This window comes from Procambarus clarkii, chromosome 76, assembly GCF_040958095.1.
Source record: "Procambarus clarkii isolate CNS0578487 chromosome 76, FALCON_Pclarkii_2.0, whole genome shotgun sequence".
Lineage (NCBI taxonomy): Eukaryota > Metazoa > Arthropoda > Malacostraca > Decapoda > Cambaridae > Procambarus > Procambarus clarkii.
In genome coordinates this window covers 7,890,949-7,912,591 of record NC_091225.1, presented here as the reverse complement: position 1 = coordinate 7,912,591, position 21,643 = coordinate 7,890,949, and the positions used below count along the sequence as shown (strand labels likewise).

The 21,643-nt window shown below is 37.5% G+C and overlaps 1 protein-coding gene across 1 annotated transcript in view; it reads right to left on the bottom strand.

Moving 5' to 3' along the window:
- Window positions 1-12,280: 12,280 nt before the first annotated feature.
- The window catches only part of LOC123771528 (glutamate receptor ionotropic, delta-2-like), a 51,199-nt gene continuing 41,836 nt past the window's right edge, over window positions 12,281-21,643 (bottom strand). The window contains exons 4-8 of the mRNA XM_069313621.1: window positions 19,722-19,939; window positions 19,041-19,221; window positions 13,522-13,621; window positions 13,012-13,141; window positions 12,281-12,864 (exon numbers count right to left, since the gene is read on the bottom strand). Coding sequence (XP_069169722.1) covers window positions 12,778-12,864; window positions 13,012-13,141; window positions 13,522-13,621; window positions 19,041-19,221; window positions 19,722-19,939 — 716 coding nt within the window. The 3' untranslated portion in view covers window positions 12,281-12,777. The remainder of the gene's footprint in view (window positions 12,865-13,011; window positions 13,142-13,521; window positions 13,622-19,040; window positions 19,222-19,721; window positions 19,940-21,643) is intronic.

Below are 21,643 nucleotides of genomic sequence, written 5' to 3'. Positions count from 1 at the left end.
TATATATATATATATATATATATATATATATATATATATATATATATATATATATATGCATATATATATATATATATATATATATATATATATATATATATATATATATATATATATATATATATATATATATATATATATATATATATATATATATATATATATATATGCATATATATATATATATATATATATATATATATATATATATATATATATATATATATATATATATATATATATATATATATATATATATATATATATATTGGTGTATACTGGCAGCAGGTTTTCTTTCAAACATGTTTCATTGAATATGACCGCATATTCTGTATTTATTATTTTCTGGTTTAGGGCTTCTATCCCTCTAACTATTTTCTTAGCATCAGGGCTTAATTGAAATAGGAGTTCTCCAAAACTCATTTTCGTACTTTTAAGGTGAAGAAAAGAAGTGATTTACTATAGAGTGTATTACACTTATTTGTATAATTTGCACGACGTTTCGAACCTCCATGGTTCATTCTCAAGTGAACAGATCTTACAATACTAGTTGATTTTATACCCGCATTAGGTCAGGTGATAATACAATGAAGGTGAAAACATGGGGGGATACATAAGGGATAAATGTGAGGTGAAACATAGAGGCTGCAGAAGGCTTATTGGCTCATACGAGGCATCTCCTATCTAAACACAAAGATTAATCCAGTGTAATTGGCCTGTTATGTTGGACATTGTCTTCTGTGTTGGCATCGATATGTTCTTGTCTTGTCCTTACTCTCATGGTGGGTAGAGTAAATAGTTCCGTGATTTGGGTGTTCATGGTAGGTCGCTCTATTCTTATGTGAATTGCCTCAAGAATTTGTAATCTTCTTGAATCTTGGGTTTTGTCTATTATGCAAGTATTCTTGTTCAACATTTCTCTTGTTAGAGTAATGTCATGGGCTTGTCTCATGTGATTCCTAGGGGCACCAGATTGAAGATGGCATTTCAAACGCCTCGTCAGCTTGGTCGACGTCATACCTATGTACTTACATTGAAGGTTACATCCTTCGTGGGGGCAAGTGTACATGTATACAACGCTTGACTGCTGTAGAGGGTTCTCCGTCGGCTTCGGGCTGTTTTTGATAAGGAGTTCGGAAGTCTTCTTGGTTTTGTAGAATATTATCAGGTTTATGTTTTGGTTAGGAGTAGTGCTTTTTACTCCTTTACGGATTATTTCTTTCATTATTCTTTCCTCTTTTATATGTTCACTGTGCATGGTTGATTTGTAATATAATTTTATTGGGGGTGTTGTGGTTTCTGTTCTAGGTTCTGAATTATACCAACGGTCCAAGTGTCTTCTTATAGCAGCGTTTATTTCCGCGTTGCTATATCCGTTGTTCACCAATACCTGAGTTACTCTTTCAAACTCTCTAATCACGTTGCTCCATTCAGAGCAGTGGGTAAGCGCTCGACGAATATAAGCATTGAGAACACTGGCTTTGTATCTTTGGGGGCACTCACTTCTACCGTTCAGGCATAATCCTATGTTGGTGGGCTTGGTATATACGTTGGTGCTTAAAGAGGTTCCTGTTTTTGTTATTAGTACATCCAAGAATGGCAGACTGTTATTTTCACTATTTTCATGTGTAAATCGGAGTACTGACTCTCTCTCTAGGTGTCTTTTTAGGTCAATTAGTTCATCTGAGTCTTTTACTATTACGAATATGTCATCTACATAACGGCAGTATACAGTTGGTTTTTGTCTGCTACTGAAGACCCTATCTTCGATGGTTCCCATATAAAAATTAGCAAATAAAACTCCTAAGGGGGAGCCCATTGCTACTCCGTCTATTTGTAAATACATGTCTCCTTGTGGACTGATGAAAGGGGCTTCCTTTGTACATGCTTCGAGAAGACTTTTCAAGTGTGGCTCAGGTATGTCTAATTTGGGGGTGCTCTCGTCTCTGTATACTCTGTCCAGTATCATTCCTATGGTTGTGTCGACTGGGACGTTGGTAAATAGGGATTCAACGTCCAGGGAAGCGATGATTCCATCGGGCTGGGTAGATTTGATCAATTCTAGGAAATCTGCTGATGTTTGTAGACTAAACTTACTTGGAGTGTATGGAGTTAGAAGTTCATTGAGTTTCTTTGCCAGGTGATAAGTTGGGGTTGGTATTTGGCTGATTATAGGGCGTAGTGGGTTACCTGGTTTATGCGTCTTAACATTGCCGTAGGCATATCCTAAGCCATAGTCGCCTTGAAGTTTATCGAAATGCACACTACCTTTCTTTGCGTTGATTGCTGTAATTGTTTTGTTTACTTTCTGCTTAAGGTCTTCTACGGGGTTCCTCGTGATTCGTTGAAATTTGGAGTCGTCACTTAGGATGTCGCTGATTTTGTTCATGTATTCATGGGTAGGAATCAATACATATGCTGCTGTTTTGTCGGCTTTTCTTATTGTTACGTCTTTCAGATTTTTTAGTTGTTTCGCTGCTTCTTTGAGTCGTGGGGTTAAGATTGTAGATGAATATGTTCCTCGTTTTTTCCCTGCTTCTGCAAGTAGTTCAGCTTGAAGTGTGTCAGTGGTGATGACTTTTTTGTTGTCTTCTAGCTTATGGATATCGTCCAGAAGCATTTCGATTTCCAGGCGTTTTTGATGCATCTTTGGTTTAGATAAGAATTGACAATTTAGACCAAGATTTAAGAGGTCTCGTTGGTCCTGGGTAAGATCATAAGAAGTCAGGTTAAAGTAGCCATCTTTAGGACGAGGGATTTTTAGCTGTCCACCGTTTAGGGATGTTAACTTAACTTAATGGGCTCCCACTTTGGAGTTTTATTTGCTAATTTTTATATGGGAACCATCGAAGATAGGGTCTTCAGTAGCAGACAAAAACCAACTGTATACTGCCGTTATGTAGATGACATATTCGTAATAGTAAAAGACTCAGATGAACTAATTGACCTAAAAAGACACCTAGAGAGAGAGTCAGTACTCCGATTTACACATGAAAATAGTGAAAATAACAGTCTGCCATTCTTGGATGTACTAATAACAAAAACAGGAACCTCTTTAAGCACCAACGTATATACCAAGCCCACCAACATAGGATTATGCCTGAACGGTAGAAGTGAGTGCCCCCAAAGATACAAAGCCAGTGTTCTCAATGCTTGTATTCGTCGAGCGCTTACCCACTGCTCTGAATGGAGCAACGTGAGTAGAGAGTTTGAAAGAGTAACTCAGGTATTGGTGAAAAACGGATATAGCAACGCGGAAATAAACGCTGCTATAAGAAGACACTTGGACCGTTGGTATAATTCAGAACCTAGAACAGAAACCACAACACCCCCAATAAAATTATATTACAAATCAACCATGCACAGTGAACATATAAAAGAGGAAAGAATAATGAAAGAAATAATCCGTAAAGGAGTAAAAAGCACTACTCCTAACCAAAACATAAACCTGATAATATTCTACAAAACCAAGAAGACTTCCGAACTCCTTATCAAAAACAGCCCGAAGCCGACGGAGAACCCTCTACAGCAGTCAAGCGTTGTATACATGTACACTTGCCCCCACGAAGGATGTAACCTTCAATGTAAGTACATAGGTATGACGTCGACCAAGCTGACGAGGCGTTTGACATGCCATCTTCAATCTGGTGCCCCTAGGAATCACATGAGACAAGCCCATGACATTACTCTAACAAGAGAAATGTTGAACAAGAATACTTGCATAATAGACAAAACCCAAGATTCAAGAAGATTACAAATTCTTGAGGCAATTCACATAAGAATAGAGCGACCTACCATGAACACCCAAATCACGGAACTATTTACTCTACCCACCATGAGAGTAAGGACAAGACAAGAACATATCGATGCCAACACAGAAGACAATGTCCAACATAACAGGCCAATTACACTGGATTAATCTTTGTGTTTAGATAGGAGATGCCTCGTATGGGCCAATAAGCCTTCTGCAGCCTCTATGTTTCACCTCACATTTATCCCTTATGTATCCCCCCATGTTTTCACCTTCATTGTATTATCACCTGACCTAATGCGGGTATAAAATCAACTAGTATTGTAAGATCTGTTCACTTGAGAATGAACCATGGAGGTTCGAAACGTCGTGCAAATTATACAAATAAGTGTAATACACTCTATCGTAAATCACTTCTTTTCTTCACCTTAAAAGTACGAAAATGAGTTTTGGAGAACTCCTATTTCAATTAAGCCCTGATGCTAAGAAAATAGTTAGAGGGATAGAAGCCCTAAACCAGAAAATAATAAATACAGAATATGCGGTGATATTCAATGGACTCCGGACTCCACCTGCCAAAGATCATTGGGGAATATAAACCTGGATATGCGTATGGAAATGTCAAGACGCACAAGCCTGGAAACCCACTTCGGCCAATCATTAGCCAGATACCCACACCCACGTACAGACTGGCGAAGCGACTCAATGGCCTGCTGACTCCTTATGTTCCTTGCGCCTTCAGCCTGAAGTCTCCAAAGGAATTTGTGGACTTACTGCGGGGCACACGGGCCACAGGGATAAGAGCCTCGTTGGACGTAGAATCGCTGTTTACCAACGTACCTGTGGACGAGACAATCGGAATGATAGCCGACAGAGTGTATCGTGATCCAGCCTGTGCTCCTCTTGACATGCCAGAAAGTATTCTGAGGAAACTACTCCAAGCTTGTACTAAAGAGGCACCCTTCTTGAGCCCAGATGGGCACATGTATAAGCAAGTAGATGGGGTCGCCATGGGTTCTCCCCTAGGTGTCCTGTTTGCAAACTTCTACATGGGTACCATCGAGCAAAAAGTCTTAGTCGACATGAACTTGAAACCGGCCATATACTGCAGGTATGTTGACGACATTTTTACACAGGTACCTGATGTCAGACATCTGCAGGAGCTGAAGGAGGCATTTGAGCAGAGTTCCGTGCTGCGTTTCACTTACGAGACGGAAAAGGATGGGAAGCTGCCTTTTCTAGATGTAACAGTCATGGAAAAGGGCGGAGGTTTCCACACTGCAGTCTACACTAAGGAAACAAACATAGGAATGTGCCTAAATGCCAACAGCGACTGCCCTGACAGGTACAAGAGGAGTGTTGTTAACGCATACGTCGACCGTGCTCTCAGCCACAGCTCAGAATGGAAGCAAGTCGACGAAGAACTCTGTAGGGTAAGGCAGGTCCTAGTCAATAACGGCTTCTCCAATGGTTTCATCGAAGACATCATAAGAAGGAAAGTGAAAAGCCATGCAACCTCTGAAGAGACAACTAACACAACACCTATACCCCCTGTTAGACTATTTTACAGGAACTTCTTTTCCACAGCTCATAAAACGGAGGAAAGGGTCCTGAAAGATATTGTTAATAGAAACGTTATCCCTACAGACAAAAATCAGAGGATACAACTGACGATTTACTATAAAACCAGAAAAACGGCCAGCCTACTCATGAGAAACTCTCCAGACACAAAACAGAACGCTTTAAAAGAGACTAACGTCGTCTATGCCTTCAAATGCCCACTTGGGGACTGTAAGCTCCAAAAAACCCAGTATATAGGCAAGACAACAACATCTCTTTCTAGGCGTTTAACGATGCATAAGCAACAGGGCTCCATTAAGGAACATATAATCTCTTCCCATAACCAAACCATCACCAGAGAAATCCTAGTAAACAACACAGAAATCATCGATAGATACAGCGATAGCAGGCGGCTTGACGTTTGCGAGGCACTACACATCAAGAAGTCAACACCAGCAATCAACAGCCAATTATTACACAACTATATTCTACCCACCTCAAGACTCCGCTCCAATATAGAAGCATCAAGAAATATGGACCAATAGGCTTTCTACAAACACTTCTATTCAATACCCATTGTTTCTGTTCTGTCTTGTGTTGATACTTTTAATACCCTATTAATATCCCCTCTTGTTCTGTCTTGTGTTAATGCCAAATCACCCCTCCCACCTCACTCAAATGTAGATATAAAATCAGAGATATGTAAGTTCTAATCAGTTGTGTATTTGTGAAGTCTTTGAAAATGTAATAAGTTTTACGAAACTTATTGTTGCCCGTGTCGCGTCAGACTAGAAATAAAAATGAATTTTGGAGAAGTGATTTTTGATTTACCTCCAACAGTGAAGCGTAATGTACGAAAGATTGAGAAAATTCGTGTTAGAATTATTAATCTTACTTTTTCGGTCATATTTAATAATATATATATATATATATATATATATATATATATGTATATATATATATATATATATATATATATATATATATATATATATATATATATATATATATATATATATATTAGTATATTTTGGTAGCAGTCTTTCCTGTAGACATATATTATTAAATATGACCGAAAAAGTAAGATTAATAATTCTAACACGAATTTTCTCAATCTTTCGTACATTACGCTTCACTGTTGGAGGTAAATCAAAAATCACTTCTCCAAAATTCATTTTTATTTCTAGTCTGACGCGACACGGGCGCGTTTCGTAAAACTTATTACATTTTCAAAGACTTCACAAATACACAACTGATTAGAACTTACGTCTCTCTGATATTATATCTACATTTGAGTGAGGTGGGAAGGGTGATGTGGCATTAACACAAGACAGAACAGGAGGGGATATTAATAGGGTATTAAAAGTATCAACACAAGACAGAACAGAAATAATGGGTATTGAATAGAAGTGTTTGTAGAAAGCCTATTGGTCCATATTTCTTGATGCTTCTATATTGGAGCGGAGTCTTGAGGTGGGTAGAATATAGTTGTGCAATAATTGGCTGTTGATTGCTGGTGTTGACTTCTTGATGTGTAGTGCCTCGCAAACGTCAAGCCGCCTGCTATCGCTGTATCTATCGATGATTTCTGTGTTGTTTACTAGGATTTCTCTGGCGATGGTTTGGTTATGGGAAGAGATTATATGTTCCTTAATGGAGCCCTGTTGCTTATGCATCGTTAAACGCCTAGAAAGAGATGTTGTTGTCTTGCCTATATACTGGGTTTTTTGGAGCTTACAGTCCCCAAGTGGGCATTTGAAGGCATAGACGACGTTAGTCTCTTTTAAAAACCAGACACAAAAATCCAGACACAAAACAGAACGCTTTAAAAGAGACTAACGTCTCTTATATATATATATATATATATATATATATATATATATATATATATATATATATATATATATATATATATATATATATATATATATATATATATATATATATATATATATATATATATATATATTTATATATATATATATATATATATATATATATATATATATATATATATATATATTGTGTCCTCTTAATGTTTATTTTTTGTATAAAATCAGATATGTAACTGTATAACCTTGCATAATAAAGTGTACACCATATGAAAGGGGGGTGGTAGGAGAAGCGAACACTCTTACGTATTCAGAGTTAAATAGCAAGTTTTTCCCTGAAAGCTCTGTTCCCTTCTCTGAGGCTCTGGGTCCCTATAATTGCACCAGAGGTGGTACCCCCCTGTATATATATGTATTTTTTTTTACAAACCTAAATGTGGTACCACCTCTGGTGCAAGTGTAGGGACCCATAGCCTCGGAGAAGAAAATAATGAGTACTCAGAGAAGACCTTGTGGATCCTCACTGAAAATTTTTATATTTTCTTCCCCTACCACCGCTATTCTTTTAGTGTGTGTCTGTATATATATCTAACTTTATTTAAAATTTCATTACACAAGAAGGGTTACAACATTGGTTACATGCAAGGTACAAGACTACTTGTCACAAGTTGTACAGCTCCTCAGATGGCGGGCATGAACCATGGATGCAGTAAGCATTTCCTCTCTGGATCGCCACACTAAGGCGCTGAAACAGAAAACTGGCGGCTCTAGGGTCTCTAGTTGTTTCAATTAGCTTGGACCCCAGTTCCTTAAAAAAACTTACAGCACTATTACCCTAGGCCTCGTAGCCTGGTGGATAGCGCACAGGGCTCGTAATTCTGTGGCGCGGGTTCGATTCCCGCACGAGGCAGAAACAAATGGGCAAAGTTTCTTTCACCCTGAATGCCCCTGTTACCTAGCAGTAAAATAGGTATCTGGGTGTTAGTCAGCTGTCACGGGCTGCTTCCTGGGGGTGGAGGCCTGGTCGAGGACCGGGCCGCGGGGACACTAAAACCCCGAAATCATCTCAAGATAACCAAGATAGGCACCAAGTGTCTCTAAGGCAATGGAGACAAAATTGTAGTGGTGATCAAGGTCTCTATATTTACGTGACTTGGCTGCTTCCCTGTGATTGGCAGCACCTCCTGCCTGTGCAGCACTGAAGTTAACATAGGTGTCGGCTAAGGTTGAAATAGTCTAGACCTACACCAACTGTGTACCATTCTTCCAGGGGTTATCCGTGATCCCGTCTGGGCGACCGACATGCTCATCTGAGTTATGGGGCATTAGGTAACGGGGCTCTCTCCCTCTGCTGGACAACCGGCCGTGGTAAGGCTTCTCTTGATAATATTGTTAACCTCGCCGTGTCTTGCATGCCATCCTCCTGTCCTTTGGCAGAGAAGCCCATGCCGTCCGTACCTGTCAGCCACTGCCTCGCCGCAAATACACCTGCATTCGATGTGGATTGGGGGCAGCGAGGCGGAGAGCCACGGCAATTCGGAGGGCCTGTGGTGTGATATATCCTAAAGAATCACATGGGAAAAAATAGAGAATGGTTAAAGCGTTCACGGCTACATCGCCTTCATCAGTGCAAAGTAGAATGAAGCTTTTATTCTACTTTGCTCTGATGAAGGTCATGTAGTCGAAAACTCGTTAAGCATTCTCCATTTTTCACATGTGAATTTTCCGCATACTTGGATCAGTGTTATATATATATGAACTTGATATATATATATATATATATATATATATATATATATATATATTAGTATATTTTGGTAGCAGTCTTTCCTGTAGACATATTTTATTAAATATGACCGAAAAAGTAAGATTAATAATTCTAACACGAATTTTCTCAATCTTTCGTACATTATGCTTCACTGTTGGAGGTAAATCAAAAATCACTTCTCCAAAATTCATTTTTATTTCTAGTCTGACGCGACACGGGCGCGTTTCGTAAAACTTATTACATTTTCAAAGACTTCACAAATACACAACTGATTAGAACTTGCGTTTCCCTGATTTTATATCTACATTTGAGTGAGGTGGGAAGGGTGATGTGGCATTACATTTGAGTAAGGTGGGAAGGATGATGTGGCATTAGAAGATATTAATAGGGTATTAAAAGTATCAACACAAGACAGAACACGAAACAATGGATATTGAATAGAAGTGTTTGTAGAAAGCCTATTGGTCCATATTTCTTGATGCTTCTATATTGGAGCGGAGTCTTGAGGTGGGTAGAATATAGTTGTGCAATAATTGGCTGTTGATTGCTGGTGTTGACTTCTTGATGTGTAGTGCCTCGCAAACGTCGAGCCGCCTGCTATCGCTGTATCTATCGATGATTTCTGTGTTGTTTACTAGGATTTCTCTGGCGATGGTTTGGTTATGGGAAGAGATTATATGTTCCTTAATGGAGCCCTGTTGTTTATGCATCGTTAAACGCCTAGAAAGAGATGTTGTTGTCTTGCCTATATACTGGGTTTTTTGGAGCTTACAGTCCCCAAGTGGGCATTTGAAGGCATAGACGACGTTAGTCTCTTTTAAAGCGTTCTGTTTCGTGTCTGGAGAGTTTCTCATGAGTAGGCTGGCCGTTTTTCTGGTTTTATAGTAAATCGTCAGTTGTATCCTCTGATTTTTGTCTGTAGGGATAACGTTTCTATTAACAATATCTTTCAGGACCCTTTCCTCTGTTTTATGAGCTGTGGAAAAGAAGTTCCTGTAAAATAGTCTAATAGGGGGTATAGGTGTTGTGTTAGTTGTCTCTTCGGAGGTTGCATGGCTTTTCACTTTCCTTCTTATGATGTCTAAGACATCATAAGAAGGAAAGTGAAAAGCCATGCAACCTCCGAAGAGACAACTAACACAACACCTATACCCCCTATTAGACTATTTTACAGGAACTTCTTTTCCACAGCTCATAAAACAGCTCTCTTTTAAAGCGTTCTGTTTCGTGTCTGGAGAGTTTCTCATGAGTAGGCTGGCCGTTTTTCTGGTTTTATAGTAAATCGTCAGTTGTATCCTCTGATTTTTGTCTGTAGGGATAACGTTTCTATTAACAATATCTTTCAGGACCCTTTCCTCTGTTTTATGAGCTGTGGAAAAGAAGTTCCTGTAAAATAGTCTAATAGGGGGTATAGGTGTTGTGTTAGTTGTCTCTTCGGAGGTTGCATGGCTTTTCACTTTCCTTCTTATGATGTCTAAGACATCATAAGAAGGAAAGTGAAAAGCCATGCAACCTCCGAAGAGACAACTAACACAACACCTATACCCCCTATTAGACTATTTTACAGGAACTTCTTTTCCACAGCTCATAAAACAGAGGAAAGGGTCCTGAAAGATATTGTTAATAGAAACGTTATCCCTACAGACAAAAATCAGAGGATACAACTGACGATTTACTATAAAACCAGAAAAACGGCCAGCCTACTCATGAGAAACTCTCCAGACACGAAACAGAACGCTTTAAAAGAGACTAACGTCGTCTATGCCTTCAAATGCCCACTTGGGGACTGTAAGCTCCAAAAAACCCAGTATATAGGCAAGACAACAACATCTCTTTCTAGGCGTTTAACGATGCATAAACAACAGGGCTCCATTAAGGAACATATAATCTCTTCCCATAACCAAACCATCGCCAGAGAAATCCTAGTAAACAACACAGAAATCATCGATAGATACAGCGATAGCAGGCGGCTCGAACATTTGCGAGGCACTACACATCAAGAAGTCAACACCAGCAATCAACAGCCAATTATTGCACAACTATATTCTACCCACCTCAAGACTCCGCTCCAATGTAGAAGCATCAAGAAATATGGACCAATAGGCTTTCTACAAACACTTCTATTCAATATCCATTGTTTCGTGTTCTGTCTTGTGTTGATACTTTTAATACCCTATTAATATCCTCTAATGCCACATCATCCTTCCCACCTTACTCAAATGTATTGCCACATCACCCTTCCCACCTCACTCAAATGTAGATATAAAATCAGGGAAACGCAAGTTCTAATCAGTTGTGTATTTGTGAAGTCTTTGAAAATGTAATAAGTTTTACGAAACGCGCCCGTGTCGCGTCAGACTAGAAATAAAAATGAATTTTGGAGAAGTGATTTTTTATTTACCTCCAACAGTGAAGCATAATGTACGAAAGATTGAGAAAATTCGTGTTAGAATTATTAATCTTACTTTTTCGGTCATATTTAATAAAATATATATATATATATATATATATATATATATATATATATATATATATATATATATATATATATATATATATATATATATATATATATATATATATATATATATATATATATATATATATATATATATATATATATATATATACATATATATATATGCGAACAAGCCTGAATGGCTTGTGACACATCCGAGTGCCGGCGGTGGGGTGGTTCAAATAGCCTCGGCTATCACCTCATTATGTCCGGTCGTGATGGTCAAGTGGATTAAGGCGTCTTGTACATACCAGTTGCGTTGCTCCTGGGAGTATGGGTTCGAGTCACTTCTGGGGTGTGAGTTTTCAGTTATATATATATATATATATATATATATATATATATATATATATATATATATATATATATATATATATATATATATATATATATATATATATGTATATATATATATATATATATATATATATATATATATATATATATATATATATATATATATATATATAGTTATATACAACTGAAAACTCACACCCCAGAAGTGAATCGAACCCATACTGCCAGGAGCACTCTGCTGGCGTACAGGACACCTTAATCACTCGACCAACTCAACCGGACAGAAGGGAATGGTAGCCGAGGCAATTTCCATCCCCCACCGGCACTCGGTTGGTAATCCTGGGCATGGTATTTTAACAAATCACCTCATTCTTTGGGACACACGTGAGGAACACAAATGCGAACAAGCCTGAATGGTCCCCAGGACTATATGCAACTGAAAACTCACACCCCAGAAGTGACTCGAACTTGAAAATGAAATAATTATTATTGTGATTCTTTTATTATGCACAAGAGGTGCTGGGCTAATATAATATGAACAGTTTGTTTGGGAGAATAGCATGGTTATACAGGAGCTCAAGGTACAGGAGCTCCTGTACGAGCATTCTTTTGCCGCTGGTGAACATGGTTATACAGGAGCTCCAGGCACAAGATGAACATTCTTGTGTCACTGGTGAACATGGTTATACAGGAGCCCCAGGCACAAGATGAACATTCTTGTGTCACTGGTGAACATGGTTATACAGGAGCTCCAGGCACAAGATGAACATTCTTGTGTCACCGGTGAACATGGTTATACAGGAGCCCCAGGCACAAGATGAACATTCTTGTGTCACTGGTGAACATGGTTATACAGGAGCTCCAGGCACAAGTTAAACATTCTTGTGTCACCGGTGAACATGGTTATACGGGTGCTCCAGGCACAAGATGAACATTCTTGTGTCACCGGTGAACATGGTTATACAGGTGCTCCAGGCACAACATGAACATTCGTTGGTCACTGGTGAACATGGTTATACAGGAGCTCCAGCACAAGATGAACATTCTTGTGTCACTGATGAACATGGTTATACAGGAGCTCCAGGCACAGGACGAACAGACTGAGAGCGAGGCCACAAGCCAACAGGAAGAACATTCCCTGAGAGAGAGTTTCATTATTTAGGATATTATATCAACGTCTTAACTCTTTTAAAGCTGACTGGAAAAGTTTACCCATTTCAATAAATTACATAAACGCTGAAAGTCACAGAGTCAGAAGTATCGTAAATAATGAGAGGTATATTACCCATATGTCAGCAACTGACAGTGAAGCCTGGATTACTATCTTGGTTGGAAGGTTGTCACAGGCAGTAAAGTTTGGTATTGTGGTTTTTACCCAATGATTGTACAGTCCGGATTCAAGCATCATCGTGATCCTTATGGGTGTAATAAATATTATAAACTCTCTCAATATTATATTTTATATATAATCCAAAAATATATATAACATACATTTAAATAAAATATATATTAAACATGAAATATATTAACTGGGAATGAAATATATTTCATAATATTTTGTCAAAATTTCAAACAAAAAACTATCGGAATATTCCAAGAAAATTATAATGCAGCTTCTAATATTTTTTGTTGACGTAAAAGTTTGAGGCAGAGGCATTAGGGACCCAAAGTAGTGAGAGGTATTAGAGTTAAAATTCCATGAAGAATTAAGTAATGCAAGGATTTTCGTAATCGAGAGAGACTTTGAAATATTGCCCTATATTCTCATTAGTCAGCTGAAATTGTGTTTTTTTACCTTTTGCTGAAGACGGGCACGAGACAGTTGCCCTTAGAGAAAGCTAAAGAGTACATAAGCGGCAGGAACCCCTCCCGGCCCAAGTAAAAGTCACACTGACCTAAAAGACAACACATATAATTTTGAATACTTATTCTGAATTATAGACGTGCAGTAACCATATTGTCGCAGCTGCAATGACAGGATCTGTCGACCAACATCAACCACCTATTCTGTTGAAACAGAACATCGAAGGAACACACTTGCCACATCACGCATGGATATCACTGTGCATTAGGGATATATATATATATATAAATATATATATATATATATATATATATATATATATATATATATATATATATATATATATATATATATATATATATATAAATATATATATATATATACATATATATATATATATATATATATATATATATATATATATATACATATATATATATATATATATATATATATATATATATATATATATATATATATATATATATATATATATATATGTATATATATATATATATATATATATATATATATATATATATATATATATATATGTATATATATATATATATATATATATATATATATATATATATATATATATATATATATATATATATATATATATATATATATATATATATATATATATATGCGAACAAGCCTGAATTTGTGTTCCTCACGTGTGCCCCAAAGAATGAGGTGATTTGGTAAAATGCTATGCCCAAGATTACTATCCGAGTGCCGGCGGTGGGGTGGTTCAAATAGCCTCAGCTATCACCTCATTATGTCCGGTCGTGATAGTCAAGTGGATTAAGGCGTCTTGTACATACCAGTTGCGTGGCTCCTGGGAGTATGGGTTCGAGTCACTTCTGGGGTGTGAGTTTTCAGTTGCATATTGTCCTGGGGACCATTCAGGCTTGTTCGCATTTGTGTTCCTCACGTGTGCCCCAAAGAATGAGGTGATTTGGTAAAATGCTATGCCCAAGATTACTATCCGAGTGCCGGCGGTGGGGTGGTTCAAATAGCCTCGGCTATCACCTCATTATGTCCGGTCGTGATAGTCAAGTGGATTAAGGCGTCTTGTACATACCAGTTGCGTGGCTCCTGGGAGTATGGGTTCGAGTCACTTCTGGGGTGTGAGTTTTCAGTTGCATATTGTCCTGGGGACCATTCAGGCTTGTTCGCATTTGTGTTCCTCACGTGTGCCCCAAAGAATGAGGTGATTTGGTAAAATGCTATGCCCAAGATTACTATCCGAGTGCCGGCGGTGGGGTGGTTCAAATAGCCTCGGCTATCACCTCATTATGTCCGGTCGTGATGGTCAAGTGGATTAAGGCGTCTTGTACATACCAGTTGCGTGGCTCCTGGGAGTATGGGTTCGAGTCACTTCTGGGGTGTGAGTTTTCAGTTGCATATTGTCCAGGGGACCATTCAGGCTTGTTCGCATATATATGTATATATATATATATATATATATATATATATATATATATATATATATATATATATATATATATATATATATATATATATATATATATATATATATGTCGTACCTAGTAGCCAGAACGCACTTCTCAGCCTACTATGCAAGGCCCGATTTGCCTAATAAGCCAAGTTTTCATGAATTAATTGTTTTTCGACTACCTAACCTACCTAACCTAACCTAACCTAACTTTTTCGGCTACCTAACCTAACCTAACCTATAAAGATAGGTTAGGTTAGGTTAGGTAGGGTTGGTCAGGTTCGGTCATATATCTTCGTTAATTCTAACTCCATTAAATACATACATAATACATAATGAAATGGGTAGCTTTATCATTTCATAAGAAAAAAATTTGAGAAAATATAATAATTCAGGAAAACTTGGCTTATTAGGCAAATCGGGCCTTGCATAGTAGGCTGCGAAGTGCGTTCTGGCTACTAGGTACGACATATATATATATATATATATATATATATATATATATATATATATATATATATATATATATATATATATATATATATATATATATATATATATATATATATATATATATATATATATATATATATATGTCGTACCTAGTAGCCAGAACGTCGTACTCGGCCTACTATACAAAGGCCCGATTTGCCTAATAAGCCAAGTTTTCCGGAATTAATATATTTTCTCAAAGTTTTTTCTTATGAAATGATAAAGCTACCCATTTCATTATGTATGAGGTCAATTTTTTTTTATTGGAGTTAAAATTAATGTAGATATATGACCGAACCTAACCAACCCTACCTAACCTAACCTAACCTATCTTTATAGGTTAGGCTAGGTTAGGTAGCCGAAAAAGTTAGGTTAGGTTAGGTTAGGTAGGTTAGGTAGTCAAAAAACAATTAATTCACGAAAACTTGGCTTATTAGGCAAATCGGGCCTTGCATAGTAGGCTGAGAAGTGAGTTCTGGCTACTAGGTACGACATATATATATATATATATATATATATATATATATATATATATATATATATATATATATATATATATATATATGTATATATATATATATATATATATATATATATATATATATATATATATATATATATATATATATATATATATATATATATATATATATATATATATATATATATATTAGTATATTTTGGTAGCAGTCTTTCCTGTAGACATATATTATTAAATATGACCGAAAAAGTAAGATTAATAATTCTAACACGAATTTTCTCAATCTTTCGTACATTACGCTTCACTGTTGGAGGTAAATCAAAAATCACTTCTCCAAAATTCATTTTTATTTCTAGTCTGACGCGACACGGGCGCGTTTCGTAAAACTTATTACATTTTCAAAGACTTCACAAATACACAACTGATTAGAACTTACGTATCTCTGAGTTTATATCTACATTTGAGTGAGGTGGGAAGGGTGATGTGGCATTAGAACAAGATGGGATATTAATAGGGTATTAAAAGTATCAACACAAGACAGAACAGAAACAATGGGTATTGAATAGAAGTGTTTGTAGAAAGCCTATTGGTCCATATTTCTTGATGCTTCTATATTGGAGTGGAGTCTTGAGGTGGGTAGAATATAGTTGTGCAATAATTGGCTGTTGATTGCTGGTGTTGACTTCTTGATGTGTAGTGCCTCGCAAACGTCAAGCCGCCTGCTATCGCTGTATCTATCGATGATTTCTGTGTTGTTTACTAGGATTTCTCTGGTGATGGTTTGGTTATGGGAAGAGATTATATGTTCCTTAATGGAGCCCTGTTGCTTATGCATCGTTAAACGCCTAGAAAGAGATGTTGTTGTCTTGCCTATATACTGGGTTTTTTGGAGCTTACAGTCCCCAAGTGGGCATTTGAAGGCATAGACGATGTTAGTCTCTTTTAAAGCGTTCTGTTTTGTGTCTGGAGAGTTTCTCATGAGTAGGGTGGCCGTTTTTCTGGTTTTATAGTAAATCGTCAGTTGTATCCTCTGATTTTTGTCTGTAGGGATAACGTTTCAATTAACAATATCTTTCAGGACCCTTTCCTCCGTTTTATGAGCTGTGGAAAAGAAGTTCCTGTAAAATAGTCTAATAGGGGGTATAGGTGTTGTGTTAGTTGTCTCTTCAGAGGTTGCATGGCTTTTCACTTTCCTTCTTATGATGTCTTCGATGAAACCATTGGAGAAGCCGTTATTGACTAGGACCTGCCTTACCCTACAGAGTTCTTCGTCGACTTGCTTCCATTCTGAGCTGTGGCTGAGAGCACGGTCGACGTATGTGTTAACAACACTCCTCTTGTACCTGTCAGGGCAGTCGCTGTTGGCATTTAGGCACATTCCTATGTTTGTTTCCTTAGTGTAGACTGCAGTCTACACTAAGGAAACAAACATAGGAATGTGCCTAAATGCCAACAGCGACTGCCCTGACAGGTACAAGAGGAGTGTTGTTAACGCATACGTCGACCGTGCTCTCAGCCACAGCTCAGAATGGAAGCAAGTCGACGAAGAACTCTGTAGGGTAAGGCAGGTCCTAGTCAATAACGGCTTCTCCAATGGTTTCATCGAAGACATCATAAGAAGGAAAGTGAAAAGCCATGCAACCTCTGAAGAGACAACTAACACAACACCTATACCCCCTATTAGACTATTTTACAGGAACTTCTTTTCCACAGCTCATAAAACGGAGGAAAGGGTCCTGAAAGATATTGTTAATAGAAACGTTATCCCTACAGACAAAAATCAGAGGATACAACTGACGATTTACTATAAAACCAGAAAAACGGCCAGCCTACTCATGAGAAACTCTCCAGACACAAAACAGAACGCTTTAAAAGAGACTAACGTCGTCTATGCCTTCAAATGCCCACTTGGGGACTGTAAGCTCCAAAAAACCCAGTATATAGGCAAGACAACAACATCTCTTTCTAGGCGTTTAACGATGCATAAGCAACAGGGCTCCATTAAGGAACATATAATCTCTTCCCATAACCAAACCATCGCCAGAGAAATCCTAGTAAACAACACAGAAATCATCGATAGATACAGCGATAGCAGGCGGCTTGACGTTTGCGAGGCACTACACATCAAGAAGTCAACACCAGCAATCAACAGCCAATTATTGCACAACTATATTCTACCCACCTCAAGACTCCACTCCAATATAGAAGCATCAAGAAATATGGACCAATTGGCTTTCTACAAACACTTCTATTCAATACCCATTGTTTCTGTTCTGTCTTGTGTTGATACTTTTAATACCCTATTAATATCCCATCTTGTTCTAATGCCACATCACCCTTCCCACCTCACTCAAATGTAGATATAAACTCAGAGATATGTAAGTTCTAATCAGTTGTGTATTTGTGAAGTCTTTGAAAATGTAATAAGTTTTACGAAACGCGCCCGTGTCGCGTCAGACTAGAAATAAAAATGAATTTTGGAGAAGTGATTTTTGATTTACCTCCAACAGTGAAGCGTAATGTACGAAAGATTGAGAAAATTCGTGTTAGAATTATTAATCTTACTTTTTTCGGTCATATTTAATAATATATATATATATATATATATATATGTCGTACCTAGTAGCCAGACTGCTACCAAAATATACTAATATTTTACCATAATATATACATATATTTTACCATACATATATATATATATGTATGTATATATATATATATATATATATATATATATATATATATATATATATATATATATATATATATATATATATATATATATATATGTATATATATATATATATATATATATATATATATATATATATATATATATATATATATATATATATATATATATATATATATATATATATATATATATATATATATAGATAGATATGAATACTAAAATGGTCAAAAGTATCAATCTCAAGTATCCACTAACCTAGAAAGATATTAAGTAATTTGATGTATTATTTATATATGCAAGACTCCAGATAATTGAGTTTGTTTATATACAAACACTTATACAATATAATAAACACACGTGATTGGGTAGCAAACCTTTACGAGAGAAGTCTCGGGCCATTACAGCTCTTTCCAGAACTTCTTCTGATATGAGTAAGTAATGACCATTCCTTACAAGTGTGTTGATACTCCGAACGAACTCTGACGTCTTGATAAATTTTAGACGATTCTTTTGTTGTAGATCTGCGACATCTCGCAATATTCCAACCTTCGCAGTCTTCATGAAACCAGGAATATCATAACATATTATAAAAGTCTTTGTCCCTAAGTAGTAACTCATATTTTCATATTGTTTATTCCCCGAACATATTGAAAATATATATTATTTATTTTAAACTTTTCTATGACCCTTGGCTTAGAGAGCATAGGAAACATATCATGAAGGTCAACAGAAGGCTGCCAGGTACAAATTATCACAACTCTAGATAAGGAGCCTTCAAGACATCTTCTATAAGATGTCTGAGGCAAAGGTCAGAGGAAGATATGAGGGGAATGAGAGGCATATTCTCTACCTTGGAGGCAGAAGCAATTAAAAATTATCACCTTACTATCCAGAAAGAATAAAAATATACGAGAGATTAGATAATATGATGAATGCGTCAAGAAATACATGTGTTTCACATTAATAAATTCTGGACATTTTTGTCTCATTAAGAATAGTAAAATATTAAAATTTCTATTAATTAGTTTTTGCAAGAAAAAGCAGATATGACTTACAGTAATATATACTGTTTTTGCAGCACCACTCTGAACCAGCAAAGTTACAGAGTGGTCGTCCACAATGTCGTGGAGGGACTGGAAGGGTTGAGGGATGTTTGTGACAGCCAAGAGTGCCATGAGGTTGCCTGCGTAGCTCTGCGTCAACACCACTGTCACCAGCCCCCACACTGCCAACACAACCCGCTCCCACCACCAGTCACTCTGAACAGATATACCTGTTGGGAAACATAATACCTGCATTGTTTGTGTTTACCAATTTGTCATTATTGTAGCTAATCGTTTGCATTATGAAAGCGATTTATATTAAACTGTTAGCACATTAAAGAAATCTATAAAATACAGTTATAAACTGCAATTCTGCATTTCGTAAATAATATTTTCATCACACGGATCATCGGGCATTGAACACGAGCCAGCGTTTGCTGGTGGAGGTGTCCAGCCTCCAATCCTTCCGGAAGTTGGGCCTCTCTGTGTACATGTCTTGGATGCATGCAGGGAGCCGGTAGAGCGCACTGTGCTACCGAGGGTCGCCGCCCCGATGGAATGTGTGGGTGAGGATATGCCTGCTGGGCTGTGTGTGCAGCCGATTGTGCCAGTGGAGGATCACAGTATGGCGACTGCTGTGGTGGTAGAAGCGGCTCCCCAGGAGATGTCCCCATCTGCTTTGGAAAGCTGATCTGGTAAACATGCTTCACCAGTGAGGGCTCCAGGGGTGGGGAAGGATTGTAAAGGAGGTCCCAGGAAGCGTCTCTGGCTCTCTCGTCAATGGAAGGCGTGTGTCCCCCATAACAAGTTCAAGAAGCGTCGAGTCTGGCTCCTCCAGTGCCGGAACAGAAGAGAAGGACGAAAGCTGCCCAGATGCGTTCTGATGATTGTGTGGAACTTGTGGAGCATGTGGAGGATAAGCAGGGTGTGATGGTTGAGTCTGTGTTTGTAGCGGAATCGGTACAGCGTGAGATTGCTCCCTCCCGGGTACCGGCCTGGGGGGTTGTTTCGACTGGTAACAATGGTGGAGATGTCCAGTAATTTGCATTTTGAAGCAGGGGTCCGTCGCCCCATACACTAAGGGATTTCCATTCTTCAACGTCTCCTGCTATTGAGGGTTCATAGTGTGTTTCCCGGTGTGAGTATCCGGTACCATCAAGGCAGCAGCCTCCTGAATGGACTTGATTTTAGAAGCCGTGACTCTGCTTTAGTTAGCATTTGTACATTCTGTTTTCATTTGTTGTTTGCTTGTATGTCTCGCGAGTTGGTAGTGTGTGGCTTCATGTTATAAAACCATGTTTCATGTCTCCGTGGGGCAGAGATGTCTCCTCTTTTTGCTTGCTTCGATAAAAGCTGTGTTTGCATGGTGTGCAGTTGTGATTTTGGAATGTACTCATTCCGTTCTTGTGTGTATCACTCTCCTCTGACCGCGGTCAGCAATATTATTTTATCCCTGTCGTACTGTGTTTTGGTTTTTACACTTTCCTCTGTTGTGATTTATTGTGTGTTATATATTTTTTCGTTTTCCGATATATTTTTACATGAATATCTGTGGGTTTTTTGTACGTTTCCCCTTGTTATTACTTATTTTGTGTCATATTTTTGTCATGTCTCAATGTTCCACAACATCTCTGGCCACAATGATTGCTGCAAAATCTCCATGAGCCACCTGGCCATCACTAATATTTATCTTGGGTTAATAATTTAATACCTTTAATAAAAAGGTATTAAAAATTTACCAGTTTACTGAGGCATATCAAGCAAGTCACCGTAACAACATAAGTATACAGTTCTCTAACACTGCTACTCTCATTACACAATAATATAGCTTTAATCAAAGCTCTTCGGAATCATTATCATGCACATGTCAAGTGCACACCCTATGAACTAGTTGTCACTAAGTTCCAATCCTAGTGCAGTGGCACACTAATTCT